General features: G+C 38.7%; 1 protein-coding gene across 1 annotated transcript in view; it reads right to left on the bottom strand.

The window, feature by feature from the left end:
- Positions 1–12,440, bottom strand: part of TMEM38B (transmembrane protein 38B) — a 50,573-nt gene extending 38,133 nt beyond the window's left edge. Inside the window, exon 1 of the mRNA NM_001190164.1 lies at positions 12,280–12,440. Within this exon, the coding sequence (NP_001177093.1) occupies positions 12,280–12,391 (112 nt within the window). The 5' untranslated portion in view covers positions 12,392–12,440. The remainder of the gene's footprint in view (positions 1–12,279) is intronic.

The following is a 17,830-nucleotide window of genomic DNA, read 5'->3' as shown; positions in this document are numbered from 1 at the left end:
GAAAAGAACAGTGTTGAAGGAAGGGTCTCTCTCACATCAGTCTTTCTTGCCTAAGTTTCAAAATTATGTCAGCCAGAAACATTTTTTCTAACTCAAATAGGTCTTTCTATAAAGTGCTCTTCATGAACTATGATAACGCATTTTACAGTATGAGGCAATCTTATGACAAAGTTCTTTGGGTATTACGTTGCTTTGTATACATTACACTGGTACCAGAATTAGTTTAATGTGAAGTTATTTATTTTAGTTCTACAATGTGTCCCCATTTTTAAGAACTAGCTGCACTGTAGCTATCTTCAAAACAGTTAACATTCAACTTGCTGGTGGCTGATATGACTGCCAGAAAAAAAGCAGGGGAATGTTCTAGCCTTCTTAAAGCCTCATCTCTACATGTTCAATATCTTTAAATGGGATATCAGTAAAAATTTGCCCTGGTCTTTCCCATTTATAGATTTCTCTCTTTAAAAAGAAAAATAACAACATAACCTATCTAATATGCCTCAAGTATGTATTTTCATCAAAACTGAAATAATCATGTATAAAAGGATCAATACAACAGGAGGATATTATTCTCAGCAACATATATGCACCTAATACAGGAGCACCCAAATACATAAAACAAATACTTACAAGCAGAAAGGGAAAACCTGCTGAATACACTAAGAGTAGGAGATCTTAACACCCCACTCACATCAACAGACAGATCTTCTAGACAGAAAATCAATAAGACAACAGAGATCCTAAGTGATACAACAGAACAGTTAGAAATAATTGATATTTTCAGGACATTACATTTTAAAAAACAGAATACACATTCTTTTCAAGTACACATGAAATATTCTCTAGGATTAACCACATACATGGGTATAAAATGAAGTTCAACAAATTTAAGAGTACAGAAATTATTTCAACACTGTAAACCAAGTATGATGGAAAAAAATAAAAATCATTTTAAAAAAAGAAATTATTTCAAGCACTTTTTCTGACCACAACAACAGGAAACTAGGAAGCAACCACAGAAAGAGAAACAAGAAAAAAAAACAATTACATGGAGACTAAATAAACAACATGCTACTAAAAAACCAAAGGGTCAATGACAAAAAATTAAAGAGGAAATGAAAAAATACCTTGAAAGAAATGACAATGAGAAAACAACCATAGAGGGAGTTCCCACCATGGCGCAATGGTTAATGAATCCTACTAGGAACCATGAGGTTGCAGGTTTGATCCCTGGCCTTGCTCAGTGGGTTAAGGGTCCGGTGTTGCCATGAGCTGTGGTGTAGATTGCAGACAAGGCTTGGAAACCCCATTGCTGTGGCTCTGGCGTAGGCCAGCGGCTACAGCTCCGATTCAACCCCTAGCCTGGGAACCTCCATATGCCATAGGTGCAGCCCTAAAAAGACAAAAGACAAAACAAACAAACAAACAAAAAACCATAGAAATCCACAGAGTGCAGCAAAAGCACTTATTTGAGGCAAGTTCACAGCAATACAGGCCTTCCTCAAAAAAAAAAAAAAAAAAAAAAAGAAAAATCTCAAATGAACCATCTAAACTACCACCCAAACAAATTAGAAAAAGAACAAAAAAAACCCTAAAATCAGCAGAAGGAAGAAAATAATAAAGATTAGAGAGGAAATAAATAAAGTAGAAATTTAAAAAAATAGAAAAAAATCAATAAAACCAAGAGCTGATGCTTTGAAAGCGTAAACACAACTGACAAACATCTGGCTAGGCTCGCCAAGAAAAGAACCCAAATAAACAAATGAAAAAGGAGAAATAATAACTGATACCACAGAAATATAAAAAAAACTAAGAAAATATTATGAACAATTACATGTCAAAAATTCAACAACCTCAAAGAAATGGACGTATTTCTAGAAACACATAGCCCACCAAAAATAAATTAAGAAGAAATAGATAATTTGAACAGACCAATCACTAGAAGTGAAACAGAATCTGTAAGTTAAAAATTTCCTACAAACAAAAGTCCAGGACTAGATGGCTTCCCAGATGAATTCTTCCAAACATGAAAGAACTTATACTGATCCTTCTTAAATCTTCCAAAAGACTAAGAGAAGGGAATACTCCCAATGACATTCTACGAAGCCACCTAATGTCAAAACCAGACAAAGATACCACAAAAAAAAAAAAAAAATTACAGACCAGTATCTCTGATGCAAAATATCATCAAACTGAATCAAACAATACATAAAAAAGATCACATACCACAACAAAGTTGGATTCATCCCAAGTTCACAATGTATGCAAATCAATGTAATACACTACATCAACAAAAGACAAAAACCACATAATCATCAGAAAAGCATCTGATAAAATTCAACAGTCACTCATAATAAAAACTCTTACCAAAGTGGGTATTGAGGGAATATATCACAACAGAATAAAAGCTATTTATGATAAATCCCCAGCCAACAATCGACAATGAAAAGCTGAAAATACTCAGCAACAAAAAGCTGACAGCCTTCCCACTAAAATCTGGAACAAGATAAGGATGCCCACACTCATTCAATATAGTATCAAAAGTCCTAGCCACAGCAATCAGACAAGAAAAAGAAATAAAATGTACCCAAATTGGAAAGGAAAAGGTAATACTGTTATAATATGCAGATGACACAATACTATATATAGAAAATTCTGAAGACTCCACACAAAGAGTACTAGAACTGATAAATTAAGCAAGATAGCAAGATACAGGATTAATATACAGAAACCAGCTGGATTTCTTTTTTTTTTTTTTTTTTTTTTTTTTGTCTTTTTGCTATTTCTTGGGCCGCTCCTGCAGCATATGGAGGTTCCCAGGTTAGGGGTCGAATCGGAACCATAGCCACCGGCCTATGCGAGAGCCACAGCAATGTGGGATCCGAGCCGCGTCTGCGACCTACACCACAGCTCACGGCAATGCCGGATCATTAACCCACTGAACAAGGGCAGGGATCGAACCCGCAACCTCAGTGTTCCTAGTCGGATTCGTTAACCACTGCACCACGACAGGAACCTAAGAAACCAGCTGGATTTCTTTACACTAACAATGAACTATCAGAAAGGGAATGTAAAAAAAAAAAAAAAAAAAATTTAGGAATAAATGTGACCAAGGAAGTGAAAGAATTATATGCCCTTAGAACTATATAAAACATTAATAAAGGAAATCAAAGATAATTCAAATAAACGGGAAGATATCCCAAGCTCTTGGACTGGAAAAAATAATACTGTTAAAATGGTCATACTACCCAAAACAATCTACAGATTTAATGCAATCCCTACAAAATTACCTATGACATTTTTCACAAAACACAAATAATCCTAATTTTTATATGGAACCATAAAAGATCCATAATTGCCAAAGTAATCCTGAGGAAAAAGAATAAAGCAAGAGGCATAAGCCTCCCAGACTTCAGACAATATTACAAAGCTACAGTAATCAAAACGGTGTGGTGGGGAGCTCCTGTTGTGGTGCAGCAGGTGAAGGACTCAAAGTTGTTTCTGTGAGGATGTGGCTTCGATCCCTGGCCTCACTCTGTGGGTTAAGGATCCAACATTGCTGCATGCTACAGCATAGGTTGCAGATGCAGCTCAAGATCTGGTGCTGAGGCACAGGACTGCAGCTATAACTCAAATGCGTGCCGTGGTCCAGGAATTTCCATAAGCCAAAGGTACAGCCACAAAAAGACAAAGAAAATAGTGCGGTATTGGCAAAAAAACAGACATGTGGATCAATGGAATGGAATAGAGAGCCCAGAAATAAACTCACACACATACAGTCAATGACTCTTCAACAAAGGTGACAAGAATATGCAATGTGAAAAAAACAGTCTCTTCAGCTAGTGGTGTTGGGAAAGTGGGACACTCACATGTAAATCAATGAAGTTAGAACACACCCTCACACCATACACAAAAATAAAGTCGAAATGCTTTAAAGACTTAAACATAAGACAGGACCCCATAAAACTCCTAGAAGAAAGCACAGGCAAAACATTCTGTGAAATAAACCATTCAAATTTTTTCTTAGCTCAGTCTCCCAAAGCAATAGAAATAAAAGTGAAAATAAACAAATGGGACCTAATTGAACTTACAAGATTTTGCACAGCAAAAGAAACCATAAATAGAACAAAAAGACAACCTACAGAATGGGAGAAAATATATGCAAATGATGTGACCAACAAGAGCTTAATCTCCAAAATATACAAACAGTTCATACAACTCAACAACAAAAAAAATAAACTTTATTCCTGGATTTAACTACTAAAAGCAAAAAGAAACTAACTGGTGATATGGAAATGACAGAAATCAAGGGAGAAAATAACCATGTCAATGGCAACTTATTGAGAAATTGCTAAATACTGAGAAACTAGGAAAATTAAATCTTCAAAGAGAGAGCACAGAATTTAGAATTTTGAAATTAGCCTAAGAACTAGCTCCATAACTACTAAACTATGTGACATAAATAGGATTATTTTATTCCTGTAAGACAATTCCTCATCTGTAAAATGAGCTCAATAATACCTACATAAACAGATATGTGAGGATTACAATTATGATACTGAAATATTTTGCATTTATCTGAAATGAATGCATATTACTAGTGTGTGAGATAGTGCAACCTTATGTGACACTATAAGGGAAGAGGAAGAGGTGGAGGATGAGGAGAGGGAGGTGGAGGAGAATATGACAAAAATAACAGCATAGTCAAGTTTCTATAGGGCTGTAACATCTTGGAATCCTCAATATCTAATATAATGATGGATAGCTTCTATGTATATTTGCTTAATTGAACTACATATGATTTGCAACAAGTGAGCAAAATATAAATGTTAATGGACTAAAAGCCCCAACCAAAAGACATAGACTGGCTGAATGGATACAAAAACAAGATCCATATACATGCTTTCTTCAAGAGACCCACTTCACTTCTATGGACACACACAAATTCAAAGTGAGAGGATGGAAGAAAATATTCCATGCCAACGGGAATCAAAAGAAAGACAGAGTAGCAATACTCATAACAGACAAAATAGACTTTAAAATGAAGACTATTTTAAGGGACAAGGAAGGTCACTACATAATGACCAAAGGATCAATCCAAGAAGAAGCTAGAACAATTGTAAATATCTACGCACCCAACACAGGTTCACTGCAATAGATAAGGCAACTGCTAACAACCTTAAAAGGACAAATCAACAATAACACAATTATAGTGGGGGACTTTAACATCCCACTTACAGCAATGGACAGATCAGCCAGACAGAAAATCAATAAGGAAACACAGGCCCTGAATGGAGCATTAGACCAGATGGACTTCATACATATTTATAGGGCATTCCATCCAAAAGCAACAGAATACACATTCTTCTCAAGTGCACATGGAACATTCTCTAAGATTGAGCACATCCTGCACTACAAATCCAACCTTGGTAACTTTCAGAAAACTGAAATCATACCAAACTTCTTTTCCGGCCACAATGTGATATGATTGGAAATCAACAACAAGAAAAAAACTGCAAAAAAACGCAAACACGTGGAAACTAAACAACATGCTACTAAACAAATAACCCATGGATCACTGAAGAAATCAAAGAAGAAATTAAAAACTACCTAGAGGCAAATGACAACAAAGATACGACACTCCAAAACCTATGGGATGCAGCAAAAGCCGTTCTAAGAGGAACGTTTATACCAATACAAACCCACCTCAGGAAACAAGAAAAAGCTCTACTAAACAAGCTAACTTTACATCTAAAGCAGCTCGAGAGAGAAGATCAGACAAGACCTAAAGTTAGTAGAAGGAAAGAAATCATAAAGATCAGAGCTGAAATCAATGAAATAGAAACAAAGAAAACCACTGAAAAGATCTATGAAACAGAAAGCTGGTTCTTGGAAAAGATCAACAAAATTGATAAACCCTTAGCCAGACTTATCAAGAAAAAAAGAGAGAAGACTCAAATCAATAAAATTAGAAATGAAAAAGGAGAAGTAACAATGGACATCACAGAAATACAAAAGATCGTAAGAGACTACTATAGGCAATTACATGCCAATAAAATGGAAAACCTAGAAGAAATGGACAAATTCTTAGAAAGGCACAATCTTCCAAGACTAAACCAAGATGAAATAGAAAAGATGAATGGACCGATCACAAGTACTGAAATTGAAACTGTGATTAAAAAACTTCCAACAAACAAAAGTCCAGGACCAGATGGCTTCACAGGTGAATTCTATCCAACATTTAGAGAAGGGCTAATACCTATCCTTCTGAAACTATTTCCAAAAATGGCAGAGGAAGGGATACTTCCAAACTCATTCTATGAGACCATCATCACCCTGATACCAAAACCAAACAAAGACACCACAGAAAAAGAAAAAACTGCAGGCCGATCTCACTGATGAACATCGATGCAAAAATCCTCAACAAAATACTAGCAAACCGCATCCAACAATACATTAAAAGGATTGTACATCATGATCAAGTGGGATTTATCCCAGGGATGCAAGGGTTCTTCAATATCCGCAAATCCATCAGTGTGATACACCACATTAATAAACTGAAGAATAAAAACCATATGATCCTCTCGATGGATGCAGAAAAAGCCTTTGACAAAATCCAACACCCATTCCCGATAAAAACCCTTCAGAAAGTGGGCATAACAGGAACCTACCTCAACATGATAAAGGCCATATATGACAAACCACAGCAAACATCATTCTCAATGGTGAAAAGCTGAAAGAATTCCCACTGAGATCAGGAACAAGACAAGGATGTCCGCTCTTGCCACTACTCTTCAACATACTTCTGGAAGTCCTAGCCACAGCAATCAGAGAAGTAAAAGAAATAAAAGGAATCCAAATTGGAAAGGAAGAAGGAAAATTATCACTATTTGCAGATGACATGATACTACACCTAGAGAATCCTAAAGATGCTACCAGAAAACTGTTAGAGCTCATCCATGAATTGGCAAAGTCGCAGGATACAAAATCAATACACAGAAATCGACGGCATTTCTATACACCAACAATGAAAGATCAGAAAGAGAACTCTAAGAACTCTAAGCAATCCCATTTACCATCACATCCACAAGAAAAAAATACCTAGAAGTAAACCTACCTAAAGAGACAAAAGACTGTACTGTGAAAACTATAAAACACTGATGAAAGAAATCAAAGATGACACAAACAGATGGAAAGACATACGATGCTCGTGGATTGGAAGAGTCAATATTATCAAAATGACTCTACTACCTAAGGCAATCTACAGATTCAATGCAATCCCTATCAAATTACCAAGGACATTTTTCACAGAACTCAAACAAAATATTCTAAAGTGTGTTTGGAAGCACAAAAGACCCAGAATAGCCAAAGACATCCTGAAAAAGAAAAAACGGAGCTGGAGGAATCAGGCGCCCAGACTTCAGACTATACTACAAAGCAACAGTCATCAAAACTACATGGTACTGGCACAAAGACAGAAATAGAGATCAGTGGAACAGGATAGAAAACCAAGAATTCAACCCACGCACCTACAGCAAACTCATCTATGACAAAGGAGGCAAGAATATACAACGGAGAAAGGACAGCTTGTTCAATAAGTGGTGTTGGGAAAACTGGACAGCCACATGGAAAAGAATGAAATCAGAACACTCCCTGACACCAGACACAAAAATAAACTCCAAGTGTATTAAAGACCTAGATATAAGACCAGACACTATCAAACTCTTAGAGGAAAACAAAGGCCAAACACTCTCCGACATAAACCACAGCAACACCTCTCAGATCCACCTCTTAGAGTAATGACAGTAAAAACAAAAATAAACAAATGGGACCTCATCAAACTTCAAAGTTTCTGCCCAGCAAAGGAAACCCTAAACAAAACAAAAAGACAATCCATAGAATGGGAGAAAATCTTTGCAAGTGAATCCACTGACAAGGGATTGATCTCGAAAATTTATAAACAATTTCTGCAGCTCCATGCCAAAAAAAACCAAACAACCCCATCAAAAAATGGACAGAAGATCTAAACAGACAGTTCTCAAAAAAAGACATATGGATGGCCAAAAAACACATGAAAAGATGTTCAACATCACTCATTATTAGAGAAACGCAAATCAAAACCACTATGTGGTACTACCTTACACCAGCCAGAATGGCCATCATCCAAAAGTCTACAAACGATAAGTGCTGGAGAGGGTGTGGAGAAAAAGGAACCCTAGTACACTGTTGGTGAGATTGTAAATTGGTGCAACCACTGTGGAAAGCAGTATGGAGATTCCTCAGAAAACTAAAAATAAAACTACCATTTGACCCAGCAATCCCACTCCTGGACATCTATCCAGAGAAAACCAGAACTCACAAAAACACATGTACTCCAATGTTCATTCAGCACTCTTTTCAATAGCCAAGACATGGAAACAATCTAAATGCCCACTGACAGAAGAAGATGTGGTACATACACACAATGAAATATTACTCAGCCATTAAAATGAATGAAACACCGGCATTTTTAGCAACATGGATGGACCTAGAAATTATCATGCTAAGTGAAGTCAGCCACACAATGAGACACAAACATCAAATGCTTTCACTGACATGTGGAATCTGACAAAAGGACAGAATAAACTTCTTTGCAGAACAGATACTGACTCAGATTTTGAAAAACTTATAGTTTCCAAAGGAGACCGTTCGGGGGTGGGGGATGCACTGGCGTTGTAGGATGGAAATCCTATAAAATTGGATTGTGATGATCATTTTACAACTATAAATGTAATAAATTCATTGAGAAAAAAAGTGAGCAAAATAGTGATCAGAGAATTAAGAGTAAAATAATAGATGTTCTGCATAAAAATCAAGTAGAGATCATTGTAGATTAAATTTTCAAGAAGTCTTATAGAAAAAAGCAATCAGTTATCAATGTAGGACTGAAAAAGTGTTTATTTTAATAAAGATTTAAATAAGAAAAAAACAGGGAAAACATCAAAAATGTAAGGTAAGAGAGATTAAAATTGATGATGTAAAGTTTCAGCTTAGTTTTTAATTAACAGCTCCCAAAGCAGCATTTTCCAACTTCCTAATAAAGTGCCCAAGAAAACAGAAAAAATAAACAACAACAAAGGCCTACGCTAGTAGCCAAAACTAAAAATTTTAGACAATTATTACATACCAAAGTTCAGGAGGAACTAAAGTTAGGTATGAGGCAAATGGAAGTAAACTAAGAAATAAAAAACAATCCAACATATTAAATACCCTGGTATCTTTACTTATGAAGCACAAGTCACATGGAAAAGGAAAGCTCTGGGGCAGATGAAAAGGAGGAAACAATCACCTTTTCTTGGATTTGAAGGACTACAATCTAAGTCAAACAAAAAAGGGATGTTATCAACATCACAGATAAAGTTAATCCCCGTTACCCTCTTGCCCCCAAAAGCATCTTTTAAGATCTAGGCAGAGACTACAAATCATAAGCTATAAATTGTAGAAAGTGGGGAGTGAAGTACTGGCAGTGGTACAGTACATTCCAAAAGTCAAGAGTCTCAAGGAGTAAGATGCTTGAAGAGAAAAAGGATAAGAAGAACCTTGGTAGCAGTACACATATGAATTGCAGTTTTACTGTACTAGAGATCTGAGTTCTGGACAATAAGTCACTGGGGAATAGAAAAAAGTTTCCAATTAAGTAAAATTTTACATAAAGTATTGGCAAATCAAAATCCCTAATGAATTAAAATCATACATCAAACAAGTAGAGGTTATTCCAAAAATGCAGAGATAACTCATTTTTTAAAATGTATTACCTTTTACATAGGACAAACAATATAATCAACTCAAGAGATTTATGAAAGTGGAAATACAAATGGCCAAGAAACTTAAGAAATACATATTCATTAGTAATTGACAGATGCGAATGAAAACTAGAGTTTTTGATCATCGGAATGACAAGATATTTAGGAATGATAACAGGCAATCCTGTGGAACGAAACTGTCTAACATAATTCTGGTAAAAGCTTAAGTAGGTACACTCTTGTGTGAATTCCGTAATTTTCACCAGTTTGCAAATACTGGTACTAGAATATATATTTTTTACACCATGTGTAATACTGTATTAGCATTCAACTAGTCCAGTGGTTCTCAAGGTCTTTGGTCTCAGGACTCCTCCACACCACCCCCCCAAATTAGGGGGCAGATGAACAACTGCCATGGGTTTGGAGAGGGCTGACTACAAAAGGGTAGGAGGGAGCTAGGACTGGTGATGAAACTGTCTTATATCTTGATTATGGTGACAGTTACATGACTATATATGTTTGCCCCAAATCACAGAACTTTATATTTAAAAGGGTGAATATAATGTACGTAAACTAAAACTCTGAAAAGCCTGACTCAAAAAAAAAAAATTCTTGAAGACCCCCAAAAGATTTTTGTGGGTTGTCAATATTTAGCACTTAAGAAAGTATAAATGAGGAGTTCCCACTGTGATGGAACAGGATCGCTTGCGTCTACCCAACACAGTGGGTTAAAAGATCCCTCACTTGCCTCAGGTGCAGCGTAGGTCCCAATTGCCACTCGGATCTGATCCCTGGCCTGGGAACTCCAAATGCCATGGGGCAGTCAAAAAAAAAAAAAAAAATTATAAATGAGAAAATTTTTAAAAGTTCTTTACATATTCATTTTTTAAATAATAAATGTGCTAAATGTTAACAAATAATATATTTTTTATGAAAATTAAATATTTTCCAAAGCAAAAAAATTTAGTGAGAACACACACTTTTTAAAACAAATCTCTTTAATGTATAACTTCACATAGAAAACAGGTGGCTTCTCTTACCTGCTTCTGCATTCAATCCCTCACAGTATGGCAGGTCATGTGGCCTCTAGAAACACCTCCCCACTCCCCCGTACACTTGCGAGAAAAGGAGTGTGAAAAAGACATCTGCATATTATTATAAAAACAATTTTGACCTGAAGTGTCAGGAATCACAGGGGTTCCTGGACCACACTTTGAGAACCTCCAGTTTAATCTATACCAGAAAATACCAAATATCGAACATGGCATAATATTAAAATATACTTATTTTCAAATCAGGGAAGCAGTCTCATATGCAGATTATCTGTTCTGCCTTAATACACTAAAATTCCCCTTATTCAGATCAAAACTTCTACGAAACAATGATTTATTTATCTTTTTGCCCACACCCCTAACATATGAAAGCACCAGGCCAGGGATCAGAATCCAGGCTTCAGCAAGGAACTGAGCAGCCGAAGCGACAACAGCCAGATCCTTAATCCACTGCACCACAGTGGGAACTCCCAAACTATGATTTAGACTCAGCTACAAATTTCAGTTTAAATGAAAGGGGTTTTTTTTAAGTGCATAAGAACAGCATCATCCTGAAGCCCTCACTCATTGACTGTAGGACAAGGCAGATTAAAGGCAGCATGAACGTGGAGAAAATAAGGCAAAGAAAATGCCTTATCTCAAATGAGAGACCATAAGACGAAAAGGAGGCAGAATAACTCCTGAAGCAATACAGGAGCAAACATGCTGAATGTAAAATACAAGAAAACAAACATGGCTCCTTGAGACATACTTAAAAGAACTGAAAACTCCGTATTACGACCACAACCCCACTCTACAGATAGTGAAACATCAAATGGATCTTCTTGTCAATGTCGCGGAAAATGGGAACCCACTCCCTTCTCAGCAATCACCGCGTCCAACAAGCTACGCAAGGTGGCAGATATCCGCGTTAACGGGAACGTAAGGGTGCCTACTTGAGGCTTCTTATTTAACTGCTCACTCAACTTTCACAGCCTGAGAGCTGTCCAGAAGTATTCATTACCCCACACGACTAAGTCAGACGTGCCGTCTCCAGGAGCCCGGTTCCCAGGTCATTTTAAAATACTTTCCAAGGAAGTGGCGGCAGAGCCAGGGGACGGCGCAACCCCTGGGCTGACGCGGGCAGTCCCCGGGATCCGAAAAGCCGCAGCGGCCGGCGGGTCACCTGTCCCGGAGTCCTGCCCGCCGCGGTGGGGCGGCCCCGCACTCCCCCAGCGCGGGTGTCGCGGACCCCAGCGCGCCTCCTTGAACGAGTACTGGGGTCGCCTCCCTTCGCGGCCTCAGTTCCCACATCTGTACTCGAGAGGTAGGACGGGCCGGCTCTTGGGTTCCTGCAGCTCGACTGCAAGACGTCGGGTGGAAGGCACCTCAGCCGCTCACCCCTCTCAGGCCATCCCCTCCGTGAAGCGTGGTTAAGGGGCTGGTCCTCGGCGCCCCGTACTCACCAGGCTGATGCTTCAGCGCCATCACCGACACGAGGTAGTGAGCGATGTCAAAAAAGGGGAACATAGAAGTACGAGAAAAGGCAAGGGTCAGCTCATCCCACGGAGAGTCCATCGTGACAACCGACGGCGGCAGCCAAAGCGGCCGCGGCGACGGGTTCCCGGCGGTCCCGACGAGGAGTGGGGGAGGGGATAGCCGCGGCCGCGCGCTCTTCGGCACCGCCTCTAGGAGCCCTGCGCGTGCGCCCTGGCATCCAGCGCCGGCGCGCGGAGGGGCGGGGCCGCCGCGTGTCCCAGGAGACGTGGGGCGTGCAGGCCTTTGGTGGGTTGATGGGTTTGTGGGCGCACTGAGCGGCTTCACAGGTGCTACAGCAGGGCTGAGCTTGTTCTTCTAAGAGTATAGCATCTTCTCAGTCCTAGGTGCTGTGCCAGACGAGGGAGGCTGGGCAGATGAATACAACATAAATAATGAATAAAAAATGCATTTAGTGTATTTATTATTTTTGAAACTAATCATAAAGAACTATTTTAAATTTTTCTCAATAATTTATAATATACTAAGTGTTGATACATGAAACCCAGATAAAATTTTGAGGACTCTTTGGGGTCCTCAATTTTTTTAAGTCAACTTTTTTAAATGTTTTAATTTACACACATTTTATTCACCATTTTTTAGTGTAAAGTTCTATGATTTGGATAAACACATACAGTGTGTAAGAGGAGATGCCCAGAGTCAGATTTATTTCTGTAAATTGATGTCATTCACCTAACATTTCTTGACAATCTGTAGTGTGCAAGTCACACTGTGACTTATTGGAGATACAAAAAAGGAATATAATATCTGCCCTCAAGGAATATGTTTTCCCAGACTTCCACTGTGGCTCACATAACTACTTGGCCAGTTGTCTCTGCAGTGGCTCTGTTTGGACCCCTGGTCCGGGAACTTCTTTATGTCACAAGCATGTCCACGTGTTTAAAAAATAAATAAAGTGGAGTTCCCGTCGTGGCACAGAGGAAATTAATCCGACTAGAAACCATGAGGTTGTGGATTCGATTCCCTGGCCTTGCTCAGTGGGTTAAGGATCCAGCCATTGCCATGAGCTGCAGTGTAGGTTGCAGATGCGGCTCGGATCTGGCATTGCTGTGACTCTGGCGTAGGCCAGCAGCTGTAGCTCCAATTAGACCGCTAGCCTGGGAACCTCCATATGCTGCGGGTGTGGCCCTAAAAAAAGACAAAAAAAAAAAAAAATAGTGTTTTCCCAAAGAAGATCGCAAAGTAAGACGTAGAGGTTCCATACATAGTAGGGCAGTTCCAAGGAGAGGAAGACTATTTTGGGGAAGTGGTAGCCTCTAAAATCTAAGGGAGGAGTTCCCACCCGTGGCAGTGGGTTAAGAACCTGACCCCAGCGCCTCTGGTCCATGTGGGTTCTATCCTGGCCTGGGAACTTTCATATGCTACAGATTCAGCCTTTAAAAAAAAAAAAAAGAAAAGAAAGAAACAGCTAAGTGAAAGATGGAAGTATTCTGGCTAGACTACAAAGTGAGAAATTAGCTTAAAAAACAAGTCCTTGAACAGCTGCATGCAAAGCAATGAAACTAGAACACACCCTCACACCATGCACAAAAATAAACTCAACATGGCTGAAAGACTTAAATATATGACAAGACACCATCAAACTCCTAGAAGAAAACATAGGCAAAACACTCTCTGACATCAATATCATGAATATTTTCTCAGGTCAGTCTCCCAAAGCAATAGAAATTACAGCAAAAATAAACCCATGGGACCTCATCAAACTGAAAAGCTTTTGCACAGCAAAGGAAACCAAAAAGAAAACAAAAAGACAACTTACAGAATGGGAGAAAACAGTTTCAAATGATGCAACTGACAAGGGCTTAATCTCTAGACTATATAAACAATTTATACAACCCAACAGCAAAAAAACCAATCAATCAATGGAAAAATGGGCAAAAGACCTAAATAGACATTTCTCCAAGGAAGATATACAGATGGCCAACAAACACATGAAAAAATGCTCATCGCTGATTATAAGAGAAATGCAAATCAAAACTACCATGAGATATCACCTCACACCAGTCAGAATGGCCATCATTAATAAATCCACAAATAGCAAGTGCTGGAGGGGCTGTGGAGAAAAGGGAACCCTCCTCCACTGCTGGTGGGAATGTAAGCTGGTACAGCCACTATGGAGAACAGTTTGGAGATACCTTAGAAATCTATACATAGAACTTCCATATGACCCTGCAACCCCACTCTTGGGCATCTATCCAGACAAAACTCTACTTAAAAGAGACACATGCACTCGCATGTTCATTGCAGCACTATTCACAATAGTCAGGACATGGAAACAACCCAAATGTCCATCAACAGATGATTGGATTCGGAAGATGTGGTCTATATACACAATGGAATACTACTCAGCCATAAAAAAGAATGACATAATGCCATTTGCAGCAACATGGATAGAACTAGAGAATCTCATCCTGAGTAAAATGAGCCAGAAGGACAAAGACAAATACCATATGATATCACTTATAACTGGAATCTAATATCCAGCACAAATGAACATCTCCACAGAAAAGAAAATCATGGACTTGAAGATGAGACTTGTGGCTGCCTGATGGGAGGGGGAGGGAGTGGGAGGGATCGGGAGCTTGGGCTTATCAGACACAACTTAGAATAGATTTACAAGGAGATCCTGCTGAATAGCATTGAGAACTTTGTCTAGATACTCATGTTGCAACAGAAGAAAGGGTGGGGGCAAAACTGTAATTGTAATGTATACATGTAAGGATAACCTAACCCCCTTGCTGTACAGTGGGAAAATAAAAAAAATTATAAAAAAAATAAATAAATAAAGTAAAATGCTCTTGCTTTAGAAAACAAAAACAAAAACAAAAAAACAAGTCCTTGAATGGCAGACTGGGATGATTTGGTCCCAGAGTCTAAGCTCCTGATCACTGCATTTTAGGCTTGGACAAATCAGCCAGAACCCAGTCTCTTAACCATTAAGCTAAACTGGGCTTTTCCTGGGGGTGGGTTGGCGGGGGGGAGGGGGGGTTGTTCGCATCAAGCTACAAGATTAGAAATAGACTGGTGAGAAGAGACTGAAGACAGGTGAAAATGGAGAGTATTTACTGATCTGAGCTGAAAATAGTAGGGGCTGAGGACAATAGGAGCAGGAAAACGGATGGGGAAAGATGCAGTAGAACCAGAATAGAATGGACGTCAACTCAACCTGTGAAAGAAGGATGTGAGGAATGGGTGAGTAGGAGGATTATGGTTGCATTCAGAAAAATAGGAAACAAGAATAAGGAGCAGATTTGGATAGGAAAAAATTAGTTTAGTTTGGCTTATTTTTTACTTGATATGTCAAGAGATGGTGCTGACATGAGGAAATTAGAAATAGTTAACGGGCTGCTGGATAGGTAAGAGCATCATTGCAGTAGGAAGTGCAAAGGTAGAGTTCCACTGATTTTTTTTCTTTTTTTTGACACACCTGCAGCATGTGAAAGTTCCTGGGCCCAAGCTCCAACACACACCACAGCAGTGATCTGGGCTGCTACAGTGACAACATAGGATACCCAACCCACTGCACCACAAGGGAACTCCTTTTTTTTTTTTAATTTTTTTTTGGGGGGGAGGGAGAAAGGCTTTTTAGACCTTGAGCAAAACTAAAGAAAATAAGCAACTCCTGTGATGATTTATACTTTGATGTTTCAGTTGTTCTTTCCAGACTTTTTTACATTTATCTTTAGAATTATAGTATTGTGAATTTAGGGGCAGAACTTGGATCTTATTTCCTAATGGGTTTTACACTTTTAATGTCTTAAATTCTGCAAAATATGTGTTTTTGTCCTTGAACTTACCAAAAAAAAATACTAAAACATCTCTAAATCATATATCTATGCCAATATCATTCTGGCATATAATTAAATTCATTATTAATACCAATAAGGCAACAGTGAAAAGCATCAGAGACTTTTTCCAAAGGCAAATCAAATATTTTCTTATCCTAAACAAATCCCAACAGAAAAGAATCATCTCAAACTCTCCAGTAATCTGAAATTTGTTTCATTTCAAAACTGTAAATTAAGCTGGATCCCCATCTCCCTAGGGCCTAAATAAATTTTTAATCTAAAAGAAATATCTCATAATCTCACAAAAAGACATGTTCTATCTAAATTTTAACTGTGCTCATTCTATTTGCTTCTGGTCAGTGATCTGGTTATGTAGTGTAATGAAATGGGCCAGACAGAAGGAAATGGACAATGAAAGGAGGAAAGGCTTTGTCTGTTTTTTGTTTTTTGTTTGTTTTGTTTTTAGGGGCACAACCTCGGCATACGGAGGTTCCCAGGCTAGGGGTCTAATCGGAGCTGTAGCTGCCGGCCTACGCCAGAGCCACAGCAACATAGGATTCGAGCTGTGTCTGCGACCCACACCACAGCTCACAGCAATGCCAGATCCTTAACCCAGTGATCGAGGCCAGGATTGAACCCACAACTCATGGTTCCTAGTTGGATTCACTTCTGCTGCACCACGACAGGAACTCCAGAGGAAAGGCTTTGAATTGATAACAGGAAAGGCAAGATTGGGGGAAATTATGTGTGAAAATTAAAACTTTCCCTGACTTTTGGAAGTGGTTTACAAAGTTACATACTTACTGCAGATAAAAAGAATCAAAAGTATAAAGTATTGCTTATCCATTAGAAAGCAAAACTGGTCTAAATGCATGCACATGTGGAAAAGAGTTTTGACTAAACATATCTGAAGCATTTTGAGTTCAAAAACATGTGAAACTAATTCTTATAAACCAGGTTTTTGACAGCAATACTACTGACATTTTGAACTGAACAGTTATTTGTTGTTTTATAGGATGTTTAACAGCATTCCTAGCCCCTGCCCACTAGTAGCACGCACGTGCGCACACACACACACACACACACACACACACACACACACACACACACACACACACCCATTTGTGATAACCAGAAATGTCTCCAGACATTGCCAAATGTCCCTGGGGCAGGGAAGCCAAAGATGAACAAAGGTTGAAAGACCATTGCACCTTTCTCCCACTGCAAGGCTTAGGGCCAAGCAGACCTAAGTTGATAGAATGGGAGAAGCTCTGAATTAGATGCAACACTGACATTTTAACTGGATTGGACTTTTAATTTTTATTTAATGTTTGAATATCTTAAATGATGAGGAAGTAGAAGGATCTGCTGACATAAACGTGAAAGATAGGGGAGGAGAGCTCTGACGTGGGATCATAGTTGGGGTTTTTGTCTGGAGGGTGATAAATCCACTTCCTGACTATGCTCCACTGAGTTCAGCCTCTTCAACAAACTGGTTATGCTGGAAACTACAAATTCCTTTAATCCTGCCTGTTGACCCACAGGCCTGACTCTAGTAGGTCTTTCTCTCATCTGGTAGCCTTTTCATTGCTGTGGTGATGCTAGATTTGTCAGTAAAACACAACTTTAGAAGAATTTGGTGTGTGTGGGACCAGAGAAAGCCCAGTAGGAT

This window comes from Sus scrofa, chromosome 1 (genome assembly GCF_000003025.6).
Source record: "Sus scrofa isolate TJ Tabasco breed Duroc chromosome 1, Sscrofa11.1, whole genome shotgun sequence".
In the NCBI taxonomy this organism is placed as follows: Eukaryota; Metazoa; Chordata; class Mammalia; order Artiodactyla; family Suidae; genus Sus; species Sus scrofa.
The sequence above is the reverse complement of the archived record's forward strand: the minus strand, read 5'-3'. Positions and strand labels throughout refer to the sequence as shown.